The 25,813-nt window shown below is 32.7% G+C and overlaps 1 protein-coding gene across 1 annotated transcript in view; it reads right to left on the bottom strand.

Moving 5' to 3' along the window:
* LOC139480833 (uncharacterized) overlaps window positions 1–25,813 on the bottom strand; it is a 64,556-nt gene that overhangs the window by 16,003 nt on the left and 22,740 nt on the right. The window contains exons 8-16 of the mRNA XM_071263734.1: window positions 22,014–22,127; window positions 20,852–20,932; window positions 17,270–17,383; window positions 16,106–16,186; window positions 14,202–14,282; window positions 13,569–13,592; window positions 12,592–12,645; window positions 10,557–10,643; window positions 3,427–3,546 (exon numbers count right to left, since the gene is read on the bottom strand). Coding sequence (XP_071119835.1) covers window positions 3,427–3,546; window positions 10,557–10,643; window positions 12,592–12,645; window positions 13,569–13,592; window positions 14,202–14,282; window positions 16,106–16,186; window positions 17,270–17,383; window positions 20,852–20,932; window positions 22,014–22,127 — 756 coding nt within the window. The remainder of the gene's footprint in view (window positions 1–3,426; window positions 3,547–10,556; window positions 10,644–12,591; window positions 12,646–13,568; window positions 13,593–14,201; window positions 14,283–16,105; window positions 16,187–17,269; window positions 17,384–20,851; window positions 20,933–22,013; window positions 22,128–25,813) is intronic.

The raw sequence follows: 25,813 nt of genomic DNA, 5'->3' as shown, positions 1-25,813 counted from the left end.
ATTACGCCAGACGCGCGTTTCGTCTACAGAAGACTCATCAGTGACCCTCGATTCAACAAATGTTAAAAGGTCAAATAAAGTACGATGTTTTAGAGCATTGAAGTCCAAACATTCCTAAAAGTTTTGCCAAATACAGCTTAGGTAATTTATTCCTAAAAAAAGCCTAAGTTTTTCAAAAATTAAGAAATATTTGTTAACAGTTAATTTTATAATTATGAACATATCAATGATAACTCAAGTCAACACAGAAGTGCTGAATACTGGGCGGATGCTACCCACGGGGAAATAAATATCAACCAGCAGTGGCATCGACCCAGTTGTTGTAAATAAACTCATCAAATATACCAGGATTCAAATTTTAGTTTTACGCCAGACGCGCGTTTCTTCTACAGAAGACTCATCAGTGACGCTCGATTCAAAAACTGGGGTCATAAAATAATCAGAAAGTTGATTAAGTGATAAAAAATACATGTAATCGTTGGGTACCAATTTTTAAAATTTTCGTGAACGGCTTTATCACCGTCATTTAGTGTCCAAAGATATAAAAAAAAACTGTTGCACTAATATTGACGTGGAAAGAGCACATGCATCTCATGAAAAAACATGCTATCATGAAGTATTCATTTTGGAATTTGTAAGAATAGATGACTCGGCTTATTTCCGAAATAAATTATTCAAAAACAAAATAATTAATGTATTGAGTAATGAAAGACAAATAAGTAAGTGACTACTAACACTTTATTTTGCAATGTTCTTCAAATAATCCTAATGCCTCATACGAGTGTCACAGTATCTCAGATTCTTTTTGTCTGATTGCTTAAATTTATTGATTTGTTTTCAGAAAAAAAATGGTTTTAATGAATTTCAGAACCAATGAACATGTAAATTTTGGTAAAACCACTCAAACGAAACACAGGAATAAAAATACATTTTTAACTTGCCTAATCCGACACGAGTATTATTCCAACATCCTTGTTTAACAGACACATGTTCATGGTCCGAATATTGTCCTATCATTGCAGTACAAAGCAAAGTATTCTGACACCCTGCTTAATCCGAAATTGTTTTTCTAAGCAGTGTATTTGAACGACTGGGAGAATCCATGGGGACTATAAAATGCGATGATCACGCTGAACTGCGATGGTCTGCGCCGATGACCGATAGTCTATATAGGTTATGAGTCACAGTTTTATACTAAATGAGAGATCGTTCTCTTGAAACTGGCTGCATGAGTACATTCTGTGTTAACAGTTTATCTTTTCTTTGTTCCACTTATCTGAGATAACAAAATGTGTTAAAGTAATATCAGCTCTGAGCTCTCAGTTCTGACAAGTTTCACGTTGACCTTTTTATCATAATACAGAGAGTATCTCTCCGGATCGATATGTAGAGAATTCCAATAACAGTATACGTAAAAAAATCTCATTTAATTTCCGCTATCTACTAATTATTGCCGTTAGTATTACAAAAATAAATACAAGTTCGGCAGGGGCATTGCAATGTACATTTATGAAATAAAAATAAATTCCACGAAATTTCATGATTGGTTTTTCAACAAAGACGATATAGCTAATCGTGACGTCATATAAATGAAAACAAACAAATTGACGGTCATAATGTTACTTATACGATTCAAATTTTGATAAAATTACACCATAACGGCGATTTTGAGGTAGGTGTTGTTTGAATTTCGATAATATTGTAGTTATCGAACATTAGTTAATCAAAGCAATTAAAAATGGCGGGTCCCTCCTTTTTTTCAATTATTTGAATTCGAGTTATCTCCCTGTGTACGCAAACCTTACTTTAATTGAATAAACATGAAAAGCTGCCTTTGATAAGTAAACTTACGTTTTCCTCTACATGAAACATATTTACCAAAAGTTCAGGTAATTCATCGCACTTCAGAGTAATACCGCAGTCCCATTAGGCCACGATCGCACTACGATCTGTGAAAAAAATGAAAATTTTGACGATCGATTTGGTCGTAGTGAGTTTTTCTAGATCGTGATGAGCGTGGCCAACTTTAAACATGTTCAAAACAATCGTGATGTGGTCGTCGCGAAATCAGGTCGTAGTAGACACGTAGTTAGAGTGCAGTAAGGTTGTTAGATCGCAAAGGTCGCAATACCATCGAAACGAGAGTGTAGCAAAAGCGTGATTATATTCGAAGAGACGGCGCTTTAAGCTAACAGCGACGTTATTACTACCTCACTACGACCATCACGTTCTCTCTGCGACCCAACTACGCTTTCACTACGACTATACCACGCTTACACCAAGCTGTTAAAGACCATAGTACGACTCTAGCACGCCCATGCCGTCATTATCCCGCTCTTCTTACGACCTGGCTACGTTCATACTACGACCATCATGATAATTGTCATTTTCACATAAAATATATACAAGCTCTCAAGGCTTAGTTTGTTTGTTTGTCATTTGGACCTCTTGTTCTTTTTCTCTAACGGCATCATGACCATGGTTAACACATCTGTGTTATCTCTGCTATCGTTCACTTAAACATTGAGCTTGATGGACCAGCAATAGGTTGTGATTGGTCGGTCAAAATCTCTGCTTGATCAGGACTCTTAGGGCTCCCTCATTCTCAACATCTACCCTTACCACCAAATCCAAATGTTTAAGTAGATTTTGATGGCATAACTGTTTTTTTCAAAAACATCTACGTATTAATCAGAAATAAAAGGAATGGAACAGAATTGATACGGAACACGATATTGACGTTATTTTAACAGCGTAACTTGAGATCGCGGTATGAACGTAGTATAATCGTGGCAAGAACGTGCTATAATCGCAGTAGAAGCGTATTGCAATCGGATAACTCGTGGTATGATCGTAGTGGAAACATGATGAGCGTAGTAGGATCATGATAATCGTAGAAATAGTGAGAAAGTTGATTAAACATAGCGGGATCATACATGTAGTAACAGCGTAATGAAGCCGTAGTATCATCGTGATAACAACGAAAATAAACATTATCATGCCGCTCATAGCGCGACCTCACCACGATCTGAATAAACTTTAGATCGCGGTGAGCGTGGTGCGATTGTGGTCTAGTGGAACTGGGCCATAACCGCCATTGAATTTCAGCGTAGATACCAACAAAATAGCATCACAATGCCACAATCGCACCCAAGAATGAACAAAAATACACTTCAGCGGCAAACAATCGCACTTCAGTGTGAACATCGCAGTTCGGAGTACCATCAAGGTTTACAGTCCTTCATTTTTATAGCGATGAAAAAAAATGTTGCATTGATCCATTTAACAAGAATATGACTTTGTCGAATTACTTTGTACTATAAATTTGTTTAACTTGAGAAAATGACAACCCTATAAATCAATAATTGTAAATCGACAGAAACCATCAAAAGATAAAAAGTTATTATTAAACTTGTCAGTAATAACCTTCTATTGATGATGATTGCAGATGTGATGTTCGTGGCAATTGTTGCGATGATGTTGGTGGTGATGGTGAGATGGTTTTCCGTATAACCGGTATTTTTCTTGTTTCTGTCGGCACATCAACTGTAAATGTAACAAGGTCAGATATATGATAATTGTGTTCCGCTCGTTATGTGGTTGATACGTTTGTTTTTGTCAGTATATTTTGTTCCCTTTTTTATGTTCACCAGTTGCAGCCCAGGCAGTGAATAAGAGTTGTGCACATGATGATCAGTGTGACTCAGATTGATACTTTTCTCATTGACATGTAACTCTGCTACATTTTCAATCGTTAATTAGTTCAGGGAACTTCGGCTCGGTAAAATAAAAGGAAAAGAGTACCTCTATCTCTTGTAATTTCTGCAATACTACTGAATGAAATCTTTCAAAAAAGGTGAATATCTGTATAGTAATCACATGAAATCGTCGAAAAAACTATCATAAATTTACCCTTAAATCATTTTTTTTATTTTCCTCCATAGATTCGTCTTAAATGAATGAATGTTGTTAATACATATATTTCCGTTTTAAGGATTAAGAAATAAGCATATGGTCACCGACTTAGTTTTTTTTGTAATTAACAATCCGTGTCATGGTAGGTAGTGAAAAACGTCTAAAATCTTCGTTTCATGGGTTATAACTTAATGACTTTACGATTAATTCAACGTTTGTTTTATTTTTTCATCTAGAACAATGCTTTAATTAATTATGTGTACCGTAAAAACGAAGTCAGTTACACTACTATTATTTTATACAATTAAAACAGAAATGTGTGTACCAACAACATATAGTTTTGTAAGAAAAATACAAATTTAGATTGTTTTTCGCCGATTTCAAATGCTTTCTATACAAATAGACACCTATTTCGAACGAATTTAATCAGTAGTATTTCATGGAAAAAAATAAAAAGCACAATATTTTTTGATTTTATGATACAGTTTTACGATCCAAAGGTGATGATAAATGTCTCTTTCGGTTTGTCGAAATGCAACTACTTTTGATTTAGATTCAGATATATTATTAGTGGAGTGATAGATCAAGAAAAAGGTGCTTATTCTACGACCTAAATGGACCGGCATACCTGCAGGCTAAAAACGATTTCTTTGCAAAGCCAATACATTAAGCTAATTTTTTGCCCGGTCGTAGACATTTCATGCTGTGTAGTTTTTCATAAAATGGAAAGAAGAAACAAATTTGGGTATTTTTTCAAATTTCAAGATGTGAAAAATTTAAAATTTGGTTTCTTTGTTTTTGTCTTTTGACATATGGATTTGTATTGTATACAGAGTTTAATTGTTTATACATAATGTTAAACTAGAATTCTTTATTTTTGATCTTAATTTTTTCCATTTTCACTCAGTTTATTAGCGACAGCACACTTTGTATTATTTAAACGAAGAGGTTACAACATTTGTAAATTTAGATTTCATTGATAATTTCATGATTTTCCGAATTAAAATGTTTTACACTTCCTATTGTAAAGTTTCGAAGCCATTTCAAGTCGTAACTTCTTAATAACTTAGCTTATCATTGAGGATTTTCAACTTTGCATTATAGTTCAAGGAATATGTTATGACCTACTCATCATTATGATGCTCATTTAAATATTGTAGTAATGTTTCTAACCTTCCTGTCGACAAACTGCGAAAAGTAATGGCAATAACAAAATGCATACTTGCTTTAAACATAAACCTGTTAACTATATTTTATCTTGCTTTGGTATAACAATTACACCATGAGTTTGGTTTTAAATTTTTTATTTAAAATCAAAACTCTCGTGGTCTTTGTGCATGTTATTCTAAAGTTCGTAGATATCGGACTAGTTTAGCAAATTTGGAAATAGACAGAATCCAAGATGTCCTATGTGCCTAATGCTATTGCTGTTCTTAGAAAAGGTGGTCGTATTATACATCAGGGAGCAGAAAATATTGACTTAAATGCTGAAACAATCGATGGTAAAAATACGTTTCACTCCATGCCAGGAGTTGTATTTCAGTATCAGAACGAATCATCGAACGCCAATATGAGTTCCATAAAGGTTAAACGGGGACTAGAAAGATGTTTGACGTTGAATGATCCGAATACCAATCTTATGGCATGTTTACCTTTCGACAAGCCAGTATGGACCTCCTAATTATTCTAATGTTTATTGGAAGATTGTGTCTTGTTTCATCAAAAGCCGAGATATATCTGTCCTGTCTTTGGCATTTCTTTTCTTTCGAGACAAAACATAGATTCGATTCCATTTTCTGCAGAAAGTATTGAACAAATGTCCCATTTTGGACCGGTTCTTACGAGAGGCTAAATCTGAAATGTCGTCTGTAGCCTATGCTCCGGTTATAGATGCCAAGCCTCGACATGGAAATATTATTTACAACTATGAAACATGGTTTAGATATACCAAACCGTGCTGGTCAACAATATGTTGTGCAAACTTTTGACAACTAACTGTTTGCTGTTGCCCATATGTAAAATGGTCTATTTCAGACGTGTTCGAGGATGAACTTTGGTATATGAGGCTAGCTCTCATGGCTCTTTTGTTTAATTTTAAAGCATTCGTCAATTGGTGTTAAGACGGAAATCGTTAATTAATATTGAACAAAAGAGGTACGAAAGATACCAAAGGGACAGTTAAACTCATAAATCTAAAACAAACTGACAACGCCATGGCTAAAAATGAAAAAGACAAACAGAAAAACAATAGTACACAACAATGAAAACTAAAGAATAAACAACACGAACCCCACCAAAAAACTAGGGGTGATCTCCGGAAGTGCTCCGGAAGGGTAAGCAGATCTTGCTCCACATGTGGCACCCGTCGTGTTGCTTATGTGATTACAAATGCGGTAAATAGTCTAATTCGGTAGGTCACATTCATGAAAGGGAAGGGGATTGTAGTTACGACGTAAGGAACATATCCGATATCATGTGTGAAACGGTTATTCCATAACGGTCAACCAACTCGTGATGGCGTCCGTAAAATTTACGAAGGGATGATTTCAACTTCACCATTTGGAACTCTTGGTTTAATAGCTACCTTGTGAGCAGTCACCCTCTATCAAGAAAATCATGATAAGAAATGCAAGCACGGGAATATCGTATCAATTGGGAGATATATACCCCGTAAGCAGGTGCTGCTGGAATGTTGCTACTTAGAAATGGAAAGTTCACAATTGGAAAGCTGAAATCATCTCTTTTGTCGTAAAGTTTTGTTTTCAACCGACCCTCATTGTCAATTTCTAGATGTAAGTCAAGATATGAAGCCGACTTAACTGTATCTGTAGTATCCTTTATCTCCAATTCGATGGGATAGATGCGTTCCACATAGTCACCAAATTTTGAATTGTTTAGTGAAAGAACGTCATCTATATAGCGGAAAGTAGAGTTAAAGGATATTGCTAACTTCTTATCTTTCTTCCTAAGAAGTTCCTGCATGAAGTCAGCCTCATAATAATAAAGAAACAAGTCGGCAAGTAGAGGGGCAAAGTTTGTTCCTATTGGGATGCCGACAGTCTGTTGAAAAACACGTCCTCCGAACGTTACAAATATGTTGTCAATCAGAAAATCAAGCATCTTGATAATATCGGTTTCAGAGAATTTTTTGTTTGAATCAGAGTGATTCTTTACAAAGTATGATTTATCCCTCCCTAGGACAAGATACTTGTATCTACGTTGGCCATTCTTTTTTATGAAGCAAAGTAATACCAACTCTTTCAATTTGTCTTTTAGTTTGGAATGTGGAATACTTGTGTAAAGAGTAGAAAAGTCAAATGTTTTAATACTGTTACAAGATGAAAGAGAGTTAGATTGTATGTACTCTAAAAGATCTTTGGAATATTTAAGTATCCATATCTGATTCACGCCAAATGTATATATGTCACAGTTCATTTGCTGAAACACCCAAAAGCGCTGAAGGTATTGCACAGGTTTTTTTCTGATTTTAAAGAACAAATATTGCCATTGCTTGAAGAATTCAGAATACACTCTAGCTTGTAAACAATCACCAGCCTTCGCATTTTGGGATTTGTTTCTTCGTGCAGTTGATATATTGTTGTAGAACATTAGGGCTGAACGGAATTGGCAGTGACTTTTACATTTGAAAATGGTAGCTGCAATGTTGCGATGCTTTTTCATTACCAATCGGACGAACTATGCTAGGTGGACACCAGCCTAAATATTGGATATGTTGAATATGTCTGAAACGGTAAAATCTGTCTTTAGGTCAGGTGGGTTTTCAATCAGACATAAACATGGAGCCTTAAATAGTATCTGGAGTAATATGGCTATTATGAAAGATTCTCAGATCACAATAGTTAAAAAGGCCAAACAAGTATAAAGTTGAATAGCATTGAAGACAAAAATTCGAAAAAGTTGTGCCAAATCTCAAGTTTTTAAACGGGAGATTAGGAATCGCCGTTAACATTGGAAATGCATTCATTGTATGATCCGAAGCGAAAGTTTAGGTATTTTCATGATGATCTAAACAAGCTAAGGGTGGAGTTTGCCGCCACATAGGATCCCAGTCTTGTGAAAATTCCTCCCTGTGAAAACACGTTTTTACTGCACATCCAACGTGCAATGCTTCAAACGAAAGTTGGGATAAACTCTCATATTGCTAAACCAGAGATCATACTTTTCAAAGACTCTGGTTGGTAAGAGGGTAAAAATTGGTTAGCTCTCGGTTTTCTTTGAGGGACCTTTGTCAGTAGATTTCCTTCAAGACCTTGTTTTTACGTATACGGACAAGGGAAAACAGCTTGCAATAACAACTGTGCATGCAACCAACAGAAATCCGCGTATACCAATATTTGTTCATATGAAGGGTCTGATGGTTGTAGAAATTACTTAACTCACCGAACACTATTAGAAGAAGACGACGATGAAAACGATGACTGATGTCAGGTTTTCAAAAGTTGTCATGCTCTTTGTTTATTAGAATACCCCATACAACCACTCTTTCTAAGGGGTCCATGTGTGTTTTTGTAAGACAAAGGCACACAAAACCTAAAACGTTCATTGAGCTAGAATATAAGCTAAAACTTTAGTCCATCATTAATCTCATTTGATTTAGTTGCCTTGTGAAATATTTGTGACTGCAATAAATAAACATTAAAGCAAAAACCAAATTGACTACGATTCTGTTTATAAATGCCGTAAGATTCAGAAATATATCTTTAGAAGTACATGCGATGTAAAAAAAATTGTATTGGAATTCGGTTGTTTCATTCTTCCTTTTAACATGTGCATTTGGTGGTTTTATTATTTTCAAATTAATTTGAAAATGAAGTGTCACAGTTTATTTCAGTATGAGTTTCTTGTTAAGTAAAAATTCAGATATTTTTTTGGAGACTTTTTATAATCTCTTGTGAAATAAATTGACAATAGTAAAAAAAATCACTTATCTTTGACCTTATTTAAAAACAAAATTGCATCATATTTCAATTCTACGACCAGGCAAAAATTAAAGAATAAACATTTCTCTCTCCAAAAAGTCATAATTTAGCCTGCAGGTAGGGTGGTCTATTAAAGTTGAAAAATTGTTGGCTTGGTCACTCCACTATATAACCCAGAACTGCATTTTACCCAAATGTTATATTTTTAGCCATGGCAGACGGAGTCATCGGACACATTTCTAAAACTAGTTACCCTTAAAATGAGTGTGTCAGGTTTGGTAAAATTTGTTAAAGAAGTGTTTATACCACATCTTCTTATATCTTACCAGAGGACATGAAAGAGAAGAATTTTGTAAAATACTACAAATATTTACGAATAATTGTTAGAAATTGACTATATAACTATTAAAGGGGTCAATTGACAATTTTGGTCATGTTTGTCATATTTGTAGATACCATTTTGCGGAACATTATTGCTTTTGACAGTTTATCAATATCTATAATGATATTTAGGATAATAACTAAAAAACTACAAAATGTTCTTAAAATAACCAATTCGGGGACACTAATCAAACAACGTGTTGTCTAATTCTTCTAGAAATTTCAGGAAAGATAGAAATTAACTTGGAGACGATTTTGTAAGATTTACTTTTTTAATGCTTAAGTTTCTGAGATATAAACCAAAACCTGCATTCTACTCCTACACATATCTTCTATTTTTAGACATGGCGGCCATTTTAGGTGTTAAGCGCGGTCATCTGACACATTAATTAAAATATATACTCTAATAATAATTGTGATTGTGGACGCGTAGTTTCACTTGAGAAGATTTGTTTTTTAAGTTAACGGACGACAACGGACGACAGACAACGGATGATGACGATGAACGACGGATGCTAAGTGATAAAAAAAAGCCCATTTTGCCCTTTTGGGACAGGTGATCTCAAAAGGTAGGATATTGACTGAATAAGCATACCCGCAAAACGCACGCGTTTATGATTTTGTGCATAAATTCACTGTTTTTACACACGGATTAATCATGGAAAGATAACCGTTCATATATAACTGTGTCTATTTTTGTTCTCATCTTTTTTAATATTTTGCTTTCATTAAACAAAAGCAAGATATACAAAGCTTTGTACATGCCAATTCTCAAATAATCTTCGACTGTTTGGAAGGCAAATACTACTAGAGATAGTCCCCAGTTTTTTTCTTCAATTTTTGAAGAAATATAATACAGCCGTAAATTTCGTAAATTGACAATGTGTAATTCAAAAATTCATAGACAAGTAAATGTTGGCTAATAATGGTCTGCATATATTTTTTTCACAAATTGATTCCTGCAATTCATTGGCTAGTTTAGGTGTGAACAATGACAGCATTAAGTAAATTAACAAAAATACCGAACTCCAAAGAAAATTGGAGAGTTTACTTCTATGAAAAGTTGGTTACTCCTACTTAAAGTTATTTGACTTACCTTACTTCATATTTCTAAAAAAGTTTCGGAAAGGTTTTCTTGTATAGCCAAATACAGGAAATAAGGATAAAAGTAAATTACTATGACTTGCTCAAACAATCATGTGACATATATTGATATTGCGAATTGCCTTTTTCAGTGGTATTGAAAAATAAGACGGATTGATTCTTATAATATACTTAACATTGCAATCTGCAAAACAATATTCTAATTTTAAAATGTACCTATCTCAAATGTTGGATCAGAAACTGTTACTTCAAATTGTTTCTTGTCGCTGAGTATTTCGTGTGATTTTTTCATCAAGGATTTTTCTGCAAATGTAACCAATCTGATTATGGAGTAGCATCAAAAAAGAGTATCACACAAATCTAACTGAACATACATTCAGGTTTCTTTAAATTCATACACAACAGTAAAAACGGCAGTTGTCATCAACACTATTTTTAAATTGTTTCATGTTCTTTCAATATATTTCAGAACGTGTCATATTGTTTAATTATTATCGTTATATCTCATTCTGAATTTATATATTCTCGTTTTATTATTTTAGTTAAATGACTGGTAATCGTAGAGTGTGGACCTCAATTTGTGCATTACACAGGCAAATTTTACTCACATCAATTTCACGTGAATTTGAATTCACGTGAATCTCACATGAAATTCACATCAATTTCACCTCAAACGAGCTTATACGTGAAACTCACGTGAAAACAATTTTTGTGAGTTGCACGTGATTCTCATGTGAAACTCATGTGAATTTCACATGAAAATCACGTAAAATTTTTCACGTAAAATTCACATGAACTTTTAAAATAGAGTAATTCAAATAACATCGAAATTTTCAAATTTAATTAAAATCATGAAAAATATCAAATTTTTTTGTTGTAAATTTCACGTGAAATTCATGTGAAAAATTTCACATCAGATTCATGTGAATTTCAATTCACGTGAAATTCACATGAAAATTTTCATGTGAGTTTGATGTATAAGCTCGATTGGGGTGAATCTCACGTGAAATTTTTCATGTGAATTTCACGTGAGATTGATGTGAAATTCATATGAGCAAATTTTGCCTGTGTATATGTCATTTTAGGATTCTTTATGATACAAATATCATGGTCAGGACTGTTGGACTGTCTAATTACTCATGAGGAGTATAATCATTTCAAAAAGTTTATAAAAGATACGTTATTTCAATATAAATTTCAATTTCAGACATAGTCTCTGTTCCTTATGTATTGATTTAGCAACGATTGATTTCATATACAAATATAATGTTTATACAGTCGTAGTTATATATTATCAGGTTTACTAGACCTAAAAATGATCGGTTTTTTTAACGTTTATGTTCAAATACATGCATCAATGTAGTTCTGTGTTATAAGCATTCTAACCCATATGTAATACAAAGATTTGTATTTCATTCAGAGGAGTTAGCATGTTCTTTACGTTATAAGCATGCATTTGACAATTCATGAAACGTACTTTCTTAACATATATATAATTTTCCATCATTTATTACTTGGCGTACAACATAACTAGTTAAAATTGATGCAGAAGTTGTCGTCAGTCAATAAATAATAATAATCTGAATTGACTTGAAAGGTCAACAGAATATGCACATAATATTTGATCATTTTTTGTATACTAAATAATAAGATATATCTCCATTTTCCAATTGCAAGACATAGCAACTTGAAAACTGGAGCTTTATTTTTGACCTGATATTATTGTTCCGTGTCCTGTTCAACTTAGCCTTTTATTAAAAACATATCATGTCCTGTAAAACGTCGGTAAAAAGTCCGGGATATGACAGTTTTTTTTTTCCATTTCAACATGTTCAATCCACCATTTTCTACATATTAAGTAAATACCTTCATCAAGTCCGGACTATAACAGTTGTTATCCATTCGTTTGATTCGTTTGAGCTTTTGATTAGGAAATTCCCGTTTTGAATTTTCTTTCGGAGTTAAGAATTCTTTATATTTGACTTGAACCGTTTGATCTTTTGAATTTGCGTTTTGAAATTACCTTGGAGTTCGTTTTTTTACTTAACTTTTTGGAAGATTTAAAAGTGTTTTAACAGTTTGAAATTAGCCATAAGAGTTAAGATGATGGCAAACTTATCAAAAAGTCCCTTTACATGAGCATAATGTCTGAATGGTTAATTCACAACAAAGAAACATGTATAATTTTTTCGTCATATTGTTATGTATTATTTCAATAAAAAAGATAATACATTATGTATAATTTACATACCTGCAGGGCCATTTGGAGATGTGTAATGATGTGAATGGTCCTCTGGATAATTTGCTTAATAAAATACATGAAAGTGGCATGGTAAATACGTTTCAATTCAGAAAGTTTACGTAAATGACATGTATACATCATTGATACTAGTATTTAATAATATCCATTAGTGTGTGCATCAGTTTTAAATCCACAGATACATTAAAAACTTAATTTTAAACAGTTTTAAAGAAAATCTAAGTTAAAAGTCACTTAAAACAAGAAGTAGGATCAAACACGACTACGGAATCTTTTTCTAGAGGTAGAAAATACTCGAGTATCGATGGAAACATAGTTTGCTAGGTTGTATTCAATTTGATATAATTAATAGTCTCTTAAATTAAATTCAATATGAATAAATTGTTTAGTTTATCTTTTCTATAAACGTACAGATATTAAAATATAGAATAGAAGCGGGGAATATGTCATAAAGACTATAACCCGACTAAAGCGTCGGGTCTAGGATAAAAAGGTATACACAAAATCAAAAAAAAGATATGTTCTCAAGACGGCTCTTGAAATGACAATTATGCAGAACCTGCAGAAGTTAAGAAGCATGTGTGGTTTAAACTAATTAAATGAATTTGCTTTTATGTGACTGATATTTCAAATACTATTTTAATGCATTCAAACTTATTTTGGCACATATTATCACTGTTTCAATCAAATCTGATAGTACTGACTCTTTTTAACATTTAACGTACTAAAAATGAATAAGGAATAGTATAATTGTGTAGTTATTAATTAAACCGATTGATTTAGTAAACATAGGAGATCTCAAGAAATGAAACAGTTGGAAACATATTTTATAATCCATAAGGAGTTTTGATAGAATGAACAGCAATTCTTTTTGAACAAACCTAAACACGCATTCTGCTCAATTGTAAATAATAAAATTTATGAAATAAACATAACAAAAATATTTAGGTTCAAAAAGATCAGTTTACCTGTTTTTGAAGGATGTCCATTCTCTAAAAATCAAAAAAATGTGAAGTTAATTCTGAAGTATACATTTACATTATACTAATTCAGCAATGACAGATTAAACTTCAAGCTCTACATCCAGTCCGTAACTTTTTTTTGGGGTCTAGGTACTTTTTAATAATTTTTTTGAGTTTATTTATGCAATGTTGCACAAGTTTATATATCACAAGTAACCTGGCTTAGGTGTGTGCCTGTTTCAATTGTTCAGTGTTTGTTTTTTGTTTATGTATGGCATATTTGTTTTTTTATTAATTGTTTTGTAATGAATTAAGCTGCTAGTTTTTTCATATTGTTAAAGCTTTCTATATGGTATGGGGTTTACTCATTGTTCAAGCCAGAGGGCTTTCTTCATTGCTTATACCTACTTCAATTCAAATGTGTTGCCTCGTGTATATTTATATCATATCACCTTACATGTATGTGTAGCTAACAAACCGTGTGTTCATTTGTTCGACAATATGACCTAAAATTAAATAATGATTTGGCATCGACAGTCTTTTTTCTAGTAAACAAATAGTAAGAACAAATTGATCATACATGTTGATACACTGTTTAAGGATTTCCGAAATATAATCGATATAAGTCACGTATCTTACCATCGATGTTTCGATATTCAGGCACAAGAAGAGGTGCTCTGTTCCTAGGATCTGTAACTTCTTTAAATGATTTAATGCTATCTGAAATCAGTAACAATCTTGTACCGAGTCCTCATGAACATACCTAACAATGTTTTCAATTAAATATTTAAAGAATGATTTTGAGAACCCAAGTTAAAAACCTGTATAATAATAGAGAAGTTCATGAAAACAGATGAAGGATATCAATCAATAACACATATTTACATATAGAAAGGAAAATACTAATTTTTAAGATTAAAAATAATAACTTATTTGAAAAATCTATATATATTTACGTTAATTTCATATATCAAATTTCTCATTAAACTTACCTGGACAGTTGTTCATGTGATAATGGTTTTGTTCAATTCATGTACATCAATGCAACAATTTGCAAAATACATTTATACAGTCGATGTTAAAACTTTGGTGGTAGATAATAAACTACACAAATAAAACACTAACTGATATTTATAAATTATCTTTATGAAGTTTCAGTGCACATATTTGTTACCATTTATGTTTTTGTCCTAGTTGTATTTGTTCTTCCCTTTAAAGTGGATTAGATCCAAGAACAGAAACAATTTGTTTTCACCTTTTGAATAATTGAAATGTAATGATCTAATATTTAGATTGATCAATTGCTTTGAAAATTTATTTCTATATTGTGTTTCATATGTACAGCCAGTCCATTGTTTAGTTTGTTAGTAAATCCTTGCATAACCATATGCATAAATTTCAACATGTTTAACATTACAAACACGTGTTACCGCACACTAAATTTTTTAAACACGATTGTACAAACCACCCTCCTTCCCTTTTATAAATACTGCTGTTTTAGTTAATTTTTGAATTGTTTCAAATATATTACATTATTATTATGTTATAAGTTAATTATCCTCCTTAAGGAGAGTAGGAATATACATGCATATAAAATACAAAATATGGTATGTTACAGATCGAATAACCGTGTTGATGCTGAAAAAGTTCCAATTAGATTGTCATTTATCAGAAAAAATGTCAGACGTTTACAGAAATAATTATATCATACTAGAACACACCGCGAAACTGCGGGCATTTAGAATGTGATTAAAATTATGTAAACTGGTGTAGGATAGATTTGTGTTAAAGATGTTATCACTGGAGAATTTAACGAAAGTGATTAAAAGTCAAAGATACCAATGGACAAGGCAATTCATTTAGCCATCTTTCTTGTTTCAAAGTTCGTCATTATTTTGTTTTTGTTTTCCGTTAATTTCAATAATTTTGGTCCGTGAATGGTAAACCTGAAACTGAAAGTAAATACCAAATACATTTTATTGATGCCTGAATTAACTGAAAATTAACAGTCTTAAACGGAAGTCTTATCGGAAACAATAAACGCACGCCTTCATTTTCGTTTTTTTCCCCAAAATAACCCAAACTAAATAATTTTAAGCAAGGATGATAATTTGACTATACAAGATACCGTTTGATCTAGTGAAAACTGTGCGACAGATTTGATCCATCGGATCACTAGAGACACAAGATGAAAACACATTTTGTATATATAATCCGTCCTAACAGCAGCCTTACCATGTTAGATCTGGCAAATGTATTTATCTTCCCTAGCCTTGATTCGAACTCATGCTAGTTAGATATCGTGGCATAAATCGCCTTGCACTATTATCGGCATGCTTGACCAATCGACCACCTAGGCTCGAGTGACAAGATAAAACAAAACACAGTCTAATGAATAGTATCATAAACTTAAATGTTTGGCTTAGTCTAAATGCTCTATTGAAATGAGTTGTCAGTCCCTTACATGATGCAAACAATTAGTTGGCAATACATGTATATGAACAAAGTTATTATACAAAAAAATAGGATTATAAATTGATTACCATCCTGTTGTTCATTTTCAGGGTCAGTATACATGTCATCCGCAAGGTCACACCGTTCGTCGTCATAAAGTTCTTCTGCAACTGCAACAAAGAACAGATATTTATTTTGAAAAGGTTCATGCACAACAAATTTAAGGCTTATGTTTCATAGTAAGTATTGCAACTAAGTAATACAGCTTCGATGAGGAGGTGACATAAAATAATCAACATCCTTCATTAGGAACAAACAATTACGAAAAGGATAAGCAACCATAGAAAAAGTTTATAAACCAAATATAAGTAACACTAAGAGTTATTGACCCAAATAAAAACTTAGGATGACCTCATGTGCTGCCGTAGGGTATTCAGATCCCGAATTGAACACAGTAGCTGGATGAAAAGAGTAACTTTTATTATTCCAGTTGCTTACACCAAATATATCTATACAAGTATTGATTTAAATCTAAGGTCACTCTTAACAACTATAATGTCGTGCTAACATTTCTGTATCATCTAATTGGATAATGCTTATTTATTGTCAAACAGACATATGAAGACACTTTAAGAAAATAATCAAAAAGAAATTACTTTTTTTGAATATGACCAATGATGTCTTCATAAGACGAATGTATTTCAAAATAGGCTAAATACAACAACTAACTTAGAATTACATGTTATGAAGTGATTTGACATTTAAAAAATAATCTTAATCTCCAAATTGAATTGAAAAGAGTAAACAAAATTTCTTTGGAGCAAATCTCTTAAAGTTACATGATATATGGCTCACTTTCTATGTTGTGATGTGACACTATTGTATTAGATAATAATGAAGGTTGGTAGCTATTCAAAGGTTTGAACCACCTGCATATGTTTGCTCCTGTCCTTTGTCAGGAATCGGATGTTCAGTAGTTATCGTTTGTTGATGTGGTTCATAAGTGTTTCTCGTTTCTTGTTTTTAATATAGATTAGACCGTTTGTTTTCCTGTCTAAATGATTAAAAACTAATCATTTCTGGGTTCCTTTATAACGTGCTGTTCGGAACCACATCTTCTTATATCTACTGAGTCTAAGCCCTTATTCAAATTTAAATGAGTTTTAAGAGCCAACAATAATGCCAAAGTTAAGCTTGATAATACATGTATATGAACATAATAATTATACGAAAAAAAATTAGAAAATCATTACCATGCTGTTGTTCATTTTCAGGAGGAACATACTCGTTATCCGCAGTCTCTCGACGTTCATTGCCATCAGCAACCTTCTTGTCATTTTTATTCGCAACATGAGATGAACTTGTTCCTGAAATATTAATAGTAATTGCCATTCTTAAAGTTTCTATTTGGCATTTATTTCTTTTTTTTTAATATTTTATGCAACTGGAATGTCGCTATCCTTAAGAGCAACACAAAACTGCACTGACAATGCCAGTAACCCATAGTTTTGTAAAAAATGTGACATTTATATGATAAAAAGAAAAAACAATACTTGAAACAAGACTCAAAATCTTCAAATCATTTATCCGAAAATAAATCAAGCACTTTTAGGCACGTTTTTTTTGGTTTTTTTAATGATTCACGATGATAAAAAACAACATCGTTCCTTTTAGTTCAATTTGAAGAAAAAATTGCACGCATAACTACATTTTAACAATCCAAACTTAAAGATAACTCCCAAAAACGTTCATTCGCCTCACAACTTTTTGGAACTTTTGGTCCTCGGCGACCTTCAACTTTGTAGTTGTTATGGCTTTCAAAATTTTTACATCTGAACATAGTTTTGTGTGGACGTATCGCGCGTCTGGCGTATAAAAATATTTGTAACCTGTTACCTTTTGATGGCTATTATTTGTTTGTTTCTATGTCCTATATTTCCTCCCATTTATCTGTTTATTTATTATAACCCTGTCGTGTAATGTTGTCATTTTAATGAAAATTTTTGAAAATACCTTTACGTACGTTATCTTTGTTCTGATCACCTGTGTACAGGTACAGGTGTGTTGTGAACAAATGGTGGACGACAATATTTGGTCGCTTTCAGACTCTGGTTGTAAGGAAAATCTTAATTCCGATTTAGAGAGATTGTTTAGGGGCCATACATAAAAGATAAACACCAGGGCAGATTTTCATAATGTTTAGAAACCTAAAACGAAATGCAGGGTTATCAAGGGAAGTGCATTACCTACTAAACTGAAGTTGACCCACGATAAAGGCCCTCAACAAAACCAAAACTAAACGTTCATCAAAGTCTAATGTCGTGGAAATAGAGAAGTTGAAAAATAGGATAGGGGTTGATAATCTAAATAGATATATAGTTTCTTTAACAGTAGACTTTCCGAAACATATTGCCGGGTAAAACCAAGGCATTTTGTCGCATTCCAATGTTGATAAGAAAAGAGATGAAAGTAGATTATGATTTAATATATCCGTGACACTTAATAGAAATAGACCGGGTGTCAAAAGTAATAAAAGGGTACACGTACCTACACCAAGGTCAGATTTGATCAGCTTGAGTGACCATGATATTGGTCTCGACTCAATACGCAATTATGATTTTAATGAATTTGATTTCTTATCAGATAACTATCACCCTAATATGGGTTTTATAACACCACCTGTAATTGGTGCTAACCAAAATGATGTCTTTCATAGAGCTTGCAATGAACTTACTAGTGAAGTAGACAAAGGTGGGGTCTTCGATGAAAACCTTACAGCTACTGAGTGGAACATTCCTCATTTCTTCAGGAGAAAATTGGGTCTAAATAGCTATAGGGACAAATCTATCAAGAGCAGTTAATGCTTCCTTGTCTATCAAATCTAGTAAATGGTGTATAACTGAAATAACTAAAAGGCATTTAATTCCTGACAATTGTTCCTTGATGGTTATACCCAAGGTAAATACAGAGATATCGAAGAATATCATCAGGCAAGCACTTTCTAGTGATGTGTACTCGCAAGAGTCTGAACAATCTATGATTGCAAATCAATTGGCCATTATAAAAGAGCCAATCGATCCTTCTATAGTCATGAGTGAGTTATCAGACTCCATTAGCTTATTGGATATGTTTATTATAGTTTGTCTATGAAAAGGCAATATGATATTAGAAGATTTTTGAACCCTTGATATCAGAGAGTTTGTTCACATGATATACCAGTTAACCAAAATATCTTTGATGCCAATATTATGCCAAAAATTAAAAAGCTGTGGGATCCAACTAAGATCCCTATTGACATAATACTTATAGTTCAAACAGACGAAACATGTATGGAAGTTTTAACTCTAAAGGATCTGATGCAGGAAGCAAGCAGCAGCAGGGCAACAGGTTTACTTATCTTATTTTCCTTGGTTATTATTGCTCATTTGCTGTTTATCAGAAAAGTAGGGCTTTGGGTAATCTATTTTGCGTGTCTTTTTAGGTGATTATTTTCACATCATTGTTCAAAGTTGTGTAAAATGTATATGAACGAGGAGATGACATCAAAAGGAAAAACAAAATACGAAATAATGACACAAGGGAATAACGTAAAAACGACGCATGATTTGTATACAACATGTATAAGATGTGATTTGTCTTGTTAAACGTTGGGATGTTAAAATACGAAAAAACTCCGAAGATTCAAACGGAAAGTTCCTATTTAAATGGCTACATCAAAAGCTGTCATATTCCTGATTCCAAATGCATGTTTATAAAAATAAATAAGTTTTCATGATATAATTAATTTCTTCAAAACATGCTATATATTCATAAATGCATAATTTGCGTTCATTTAATTTACGACATGTACTTGTTAAAAAGATATAAATGTTGGTTATATAAAAAAGTATACATTTAATAATTTGCATCGTAGGAACCTTTTTTTTTGCTTTCTGTGGCGTTCGGTTTTTGATGGAGAGATGCTTCATCAACAAACATACCAGAAATAATTATATCATACTAGAACACACCGCGAAACTGCGGGCATTTAGATTGTGATTAAAATTATGTAAACTGGTGTAGGATAGATTTGTGTTAAAGATGTTATCGCTGGAGAATTTAACGAAAGTGATTAAAAGTCAAAGATACCAATGGACAAGGCAATTCATTTAGCCATCTTTCTTTTTTCAAAGTTCGTCATTATTTTGTTTTTGTTTTCCGTTAATTTCAATAATTTTGGTCCGTGAATGGTAAACCTGAAACTGAAAGTAAATACCAAATACATGTTATTGATGCCTGAATTAACTGAAAATTAACAGTCTTAAACGGAAGTCTTATCGGAAACAATAAACGCACGCCTTCATTTTCGTTTTTTTCCCAAAATAACCCAAACTAAATAATTTTAAGCAAGGATGATAATTTGACTATACAAGATACCGTTTGATCTAGTGAAAACTGTGCGACAGATTTGATCCATCGGATCACTAGAGACACAAGATGAAAACACATTTTGTATATATAATCCGTCTAAACAGCAGCCTTACCATGTTAGATCTGGCAAATGTATTTATCTTCCCTAGCCTTGATTCGAACTCATGCTAGTAAGATATCGTGGCATAAATGTAAATTATTGCACTATTATCGGCATGCTTGACCAATCGACCACCTAGGCTCGAGTGACAAGATAAAACAAAACACAGTCTAATGAATAGTATCATAAACTTAAATGTTTGGCTTAGTCTAAATGCTCTATTGAAATGAGTTGTCAGTCCCTTACATGATGCAAACAATTAGTTGGCAATACATGTATATGAACAAAGTTATTATACAAAAAAATAGGATTATAAATTGATTACCATCCTGTTGTTCATTTTCAGGGTCAGTATACATGTCATCCGCAGGGTCACACCGTTCATCGTCATAAAGTTCTTCTGCAACTGCAACAAAGAACAGATATTTATTTTGAAAAGGTTCATGCACAACAAATTTAAGGCTTATGTTTCATAGTAAGTATTGCAACTAAGTAATACAGCTTCGATGAGGAGGTGACATAAAATAATCAACATCCTTCATTAGGAACAAACAATTACGAAAAGGATAAGCAACCGTAGAAAAACTTTATAAACCAAATATAAGTAACACTAAGAGTTATTGACCCAAATAAAAACTTAGGATGACCTCATGTGCTCCCGTAGGGTATTCAGATCCCGAATGGAACACAGTAGCTGGATGAAAAGAGTAACTTTTATTATTCCAGTTGCTTACACCAAATATATCTATACAAGTATTGATTTAAATCTAAGGTCACTCTGAACAACTATAATGTCGTGCTAACATTTCTGTATCATCTAATTGGATAATGTTTATTTATTGTCAAACAGACATATGAAGACACTTTAAGAAAATAATCAAAAAGAAATTACTTTTTTTGAATATGACCAATGATGTCTTCATAAGACGAATGTATTTCAAAATAGGCTAAATACAACAACTAACTTAGAATTACATGTTATGAAGTGATTTGACATTTAAAAAATAATCTTAATCTCCAAATTGAATTGAAAAGAGTAAACAAAATTTCTTTGGAGCAAATCTCTTAAAGTTACATGATATATGGCTCACTTTCTATGTTGTGATGTGACACTATTGTATTAGATAATAATGAAGGTTGGTAGCTATTCAAAGGTTTGAACCACCTGCATATGTTTGCTCCTGTCCTTTGTCAGGAATCGGATGTTCAGTAGTTATCGTTTGTTGATGTGGTTCATAAGTGTTTCTCGTTTCTTGTTTTTAATATAGATTAGACCGTTTGTTTTCCTGTCTAAATGATTAAAAACTAATCATTTCTGGGTTCCTTTATAACGTGCTGTTCGGAACCACATCTTCTTATATCTACTGAGTCTAAGCCCTTATTCAAATTTAAATGAGTTTTAAGAGCCAACAATAATGCCAAAGTTAAGCTTGATAATACATGAATATGAACATAATAATTATACAAAAAAATTAGAAAATCATTACCATGCTGTTGTTCATTTTCAGGGGGAACATACTCGTTATCCGCAGTCTCTCGACGTTCATTGCCATCAGCAACCTTCTTGTCATTTTTATTCGCAACATGAGATGAACTTGTTCCTGAAATATAAATAGTAATTGCCATTCTTAAAGTTTCTATTTGGCATTTATTTCTTTTTTTTTAATATTTTATGCAACTGGAATGTCGCTATCCTTAAGAGCAACACAAAACTGCACTGACAATGCCAGTAACCCATAGTTTTGTAAAAAATGTGACATTTATATGATAAAAAGAAAAAACAATACTTGAAACAAGACTCTTCAAATCATTTATCCGAAAATAAATCCAGCACTTTTAGGCACGTTTTTTTTTTTTTTTTTTTTTTAATGATTCACGATAATAAAAAACAACATCGTTCCTTTTAGTTCAATCTGAAGAAAAAATTGCACGCATAACTACAGTTTACCAATCCAAACTTAAAGATAACTCCCAAAAACGTTCATTCGCCTCACAACGTTTTGGAACTTTTGTTCCTCGGTGATCTTCAACTTTATAGTTGCTATGGCTTTCAAACTTTTTACATCTGAACATAGTTTTGTGTGGACGTATCGCGCGTCTGGCGTATAAAAATATTTGTAACCTGTTACCTTTTGATGGCTATTATTTGTTTGTTTCTATGTCCTATATTTCCTCCCATTTATCTGTTTATTTATTATAACCCTGTCGTGTAATGTTGTCATTGTAATGAAAATTTTTGAAAATACCTTTACGTACGTCATCTTTGTTCTGATCACCTGTGTACAGGTACAGGTGTGTTGTGAACAAATGGTGGACGACAATGTATGGTCGCTTTCAGACTCTGGTTGTAAGGAAAATCTTAATTCCGATTTAGAGAGATTGTTTAGGGGTCATACACAAAAGATAAACACCAGGGCAGATTTTCATAATGTTTAGAAACCTAAAACGAAATGCAGGGTTATCAAGGGAAGTGCATTACCTACTAAACTGAAGTTGACCCACGATAAAGGCCCTCAACAAAACCAAACTAAACGTTCATCACAGCCTAATGTCGTGGAAATAGAGAAGTTGACAAATAGGATAGGGGTTGATAATCTAAATAGATATATAGTTTCTTTAACAGCAGACTTTCCGAAACATATTGCCGGGTAAAACCAAAACATTTTGTCGCATTCCAATGTTGATAAGAAAAGAGATGAAAGTAGATTATGATATAATATATCCGTGACACTTAATAGAAATAGACCGGGTGTCAAAAGTAATAAAAGGGTACACGTACCTACACCAAGGTCAGCTTTGATCAGCTTGAGTGACCATGATATTGGTCTCGACCCAATACGCAATTATGATTTTAATGAATTTGATTTCTTATCAGATAATTATCACCCTAATATGGGTTTTATAACACCACCTGTAATTGGTGCTAACCAAAATGATGTCTTTCATAGAGCTTGCAATGAACTTACTAGTGAAGTAGACACAGGTGGGGTCTTCGATGAAAACCTTACAGCTACAGAGTGGAACATTCCTCATTTCTTCAGGAGAAAATTGGGTCTAAATAGCTATAGGGACAAATCTATCAAAAGCAGTTAATGCTTCCTTGTCTATCAAATCTAGTAAATGGTGTATAACTGAAATAACTAAAAGGCATTTAATTCCTGACAATTGTTCCTTGATGGTTATACCCAAGGTAAATACAGAGATATCGAAGAATATCATCAGGCAAGCACTTTCTAGTGATGTGTACTCGCAAGAGTCTGAATAATCTATGATTGCAAATCAATTGGCCATTATAAAAGAGCCAATCGATCCTTCTATAGTCATGAGTGAGTTATCAGACTCCATTAGCTTATTGGCTATGTTTATTATAGTTTGTCTATGAAAAGGCAATATGATATTAGAAGATTTTTGAACCCTTGATATCAGAGAGTTTGTTCACATGATATACCAGTTAACCAAAATATATTTGATGCCAATATTATGCCAAAAATTAAAAAGCTGTTGGATCCAACTAAGATCCCTATTGACATAATACTTATAGTTCAAACAGACGAAACATGTCTGGAAGTTTTAACTCTAAAGGATCTGATGCAGGAAGCAAGCAGCAGCAGGGCAACAGGTCTACTTATCTTATTTTCCTTGGTTATTATTGCTCATTTGCTGTTTATCAGAAAAGTAGGGCTTTGGGTAATCTATTTTGCATGTCTTTTTATGTGATTATTTTCACATCATTGTTCAAAGTTGTATAAAATGTATATGAACGAGGAGATGACACCAAAAGGAAAAACAAAATACGAAATAATGACACAAGGGAATAACGTAAAAACGACGCATGATTTGTATACAACATGTATAAGATGTGATTTGTCTTGTTAAACGTTGGGATGTTAAAATACGAAAAAACTCCGAAGATTCAAACGGGAAGTTCCTATTTAAATGGCTACCTCAAAAGCTGTCATATTCATGATTCCAAATGCATGTTTATAAAAATAAATAAGTTTTCATGATATAATTGATTTCTTCAAAACATGCTATATATTCATAAATGCATAATTTGCTTTCATTTAATTTACGACATGTACTTGTTAAATAGATATAAATGTTGGTTATATAAAAAGTATACATTTAATAATTTGCATCGTAGGAACCTTTTTTTTTGCTTTCTGTGGCGTTCGGTTTTTGATGGAGAGATGTTTCATCAACAAACATACCATGTTTAACTTTTTCACCTCATGTTCATTTTATATTATATAATAATATATATAGGAATAGAAATATGTATGTGTTAATAAAATGGCATATATCTTCATAAAACGAAAAGTATGTCCATAAACGCAAACAGTTGCTCATTAGAAGTAAGTATGTGTTCATAAAGTTGTTATTCAAAAAATCTAAATATGTGTTCATTTAAAAAAGGTTTGTGTACTTTTACACATATAAATGATGGTAATATAACAAAGATATGCGTTCAATTATTCGTATTGAGGTAAAACACGTAAATATGTACTAGTTGATTCCTCCGTTATTAATGGAAGCCCTAGAGAGCATTGAGGGTATAGTGCAACCCGTGTACACTTTCTATCATAAATAACCGAGAGGTGTAACTAACGTATATACACCATTTTTACATGGGAAATGTCCACTACTACATAGAAAGTTCTAGGAAACTGGAAAGTATGTTAGTTTAGTGAAGAGATTCACCAGGCTGCTCGACCGGAACAGACCATCCAAAGGCGTATCAGTAGATTGGTTCCAGGTCAAGTTTGGTGCACCCTAAACTGAATTGCCAGCAGGTACCTATTTAATTTAAACTCTGGTATAGTACTAGAGGAGTGCTTGTTATAACACTTAAATCAGCACCCCAAGTCAGAATTGAACCCAGATCATTCGAAACTGCAGCCATTGGTCTTAACCACTAAATGATGAACCTGCACATCTCTATCAATCCCGAAAGACAGTAACACTGATTCCACTGTACCCTTGCAGTTCTCGATAGGGGCTCCGAATTACTAAGACATATACGAGGACTTACATAAAAATATTATCATCAAATGCCAATAAATTAACGCATATTATTGTTTATGTAACCAACAAATATATTTTTCATGAACACATATTTACTTTTAAATATATATTTCATATATATATACATTTCAATTTATTGTCATATACTTCATTGTATAGACACATATTTTGATATTTTGAGTCTAAATATTTTAATGATATCTGTTTGATGAACAGGTTTTTTCTTTTTAAATATTTTAACGTGTAACAGGCATTAGTCTAC

Source organism: Mytilus edulis, chromosome 7 (assembly GCF_963676685.1).
Source record: "Mytilus edulis chromosome 7, xbMytEdul2.2, whole genome shotgun sequence".
In the NCBI taxonomy this organism is placed as follows: domain Eukaryota; kingdom Metazoa; phylum Mollusca; class Bivalvia; order Mytilida; family Mytilidae; genus Mytilus; species Mytilus edulis.
This window is presented reverse-complemented; position numbering and strand designations above follow the sequence as displayed.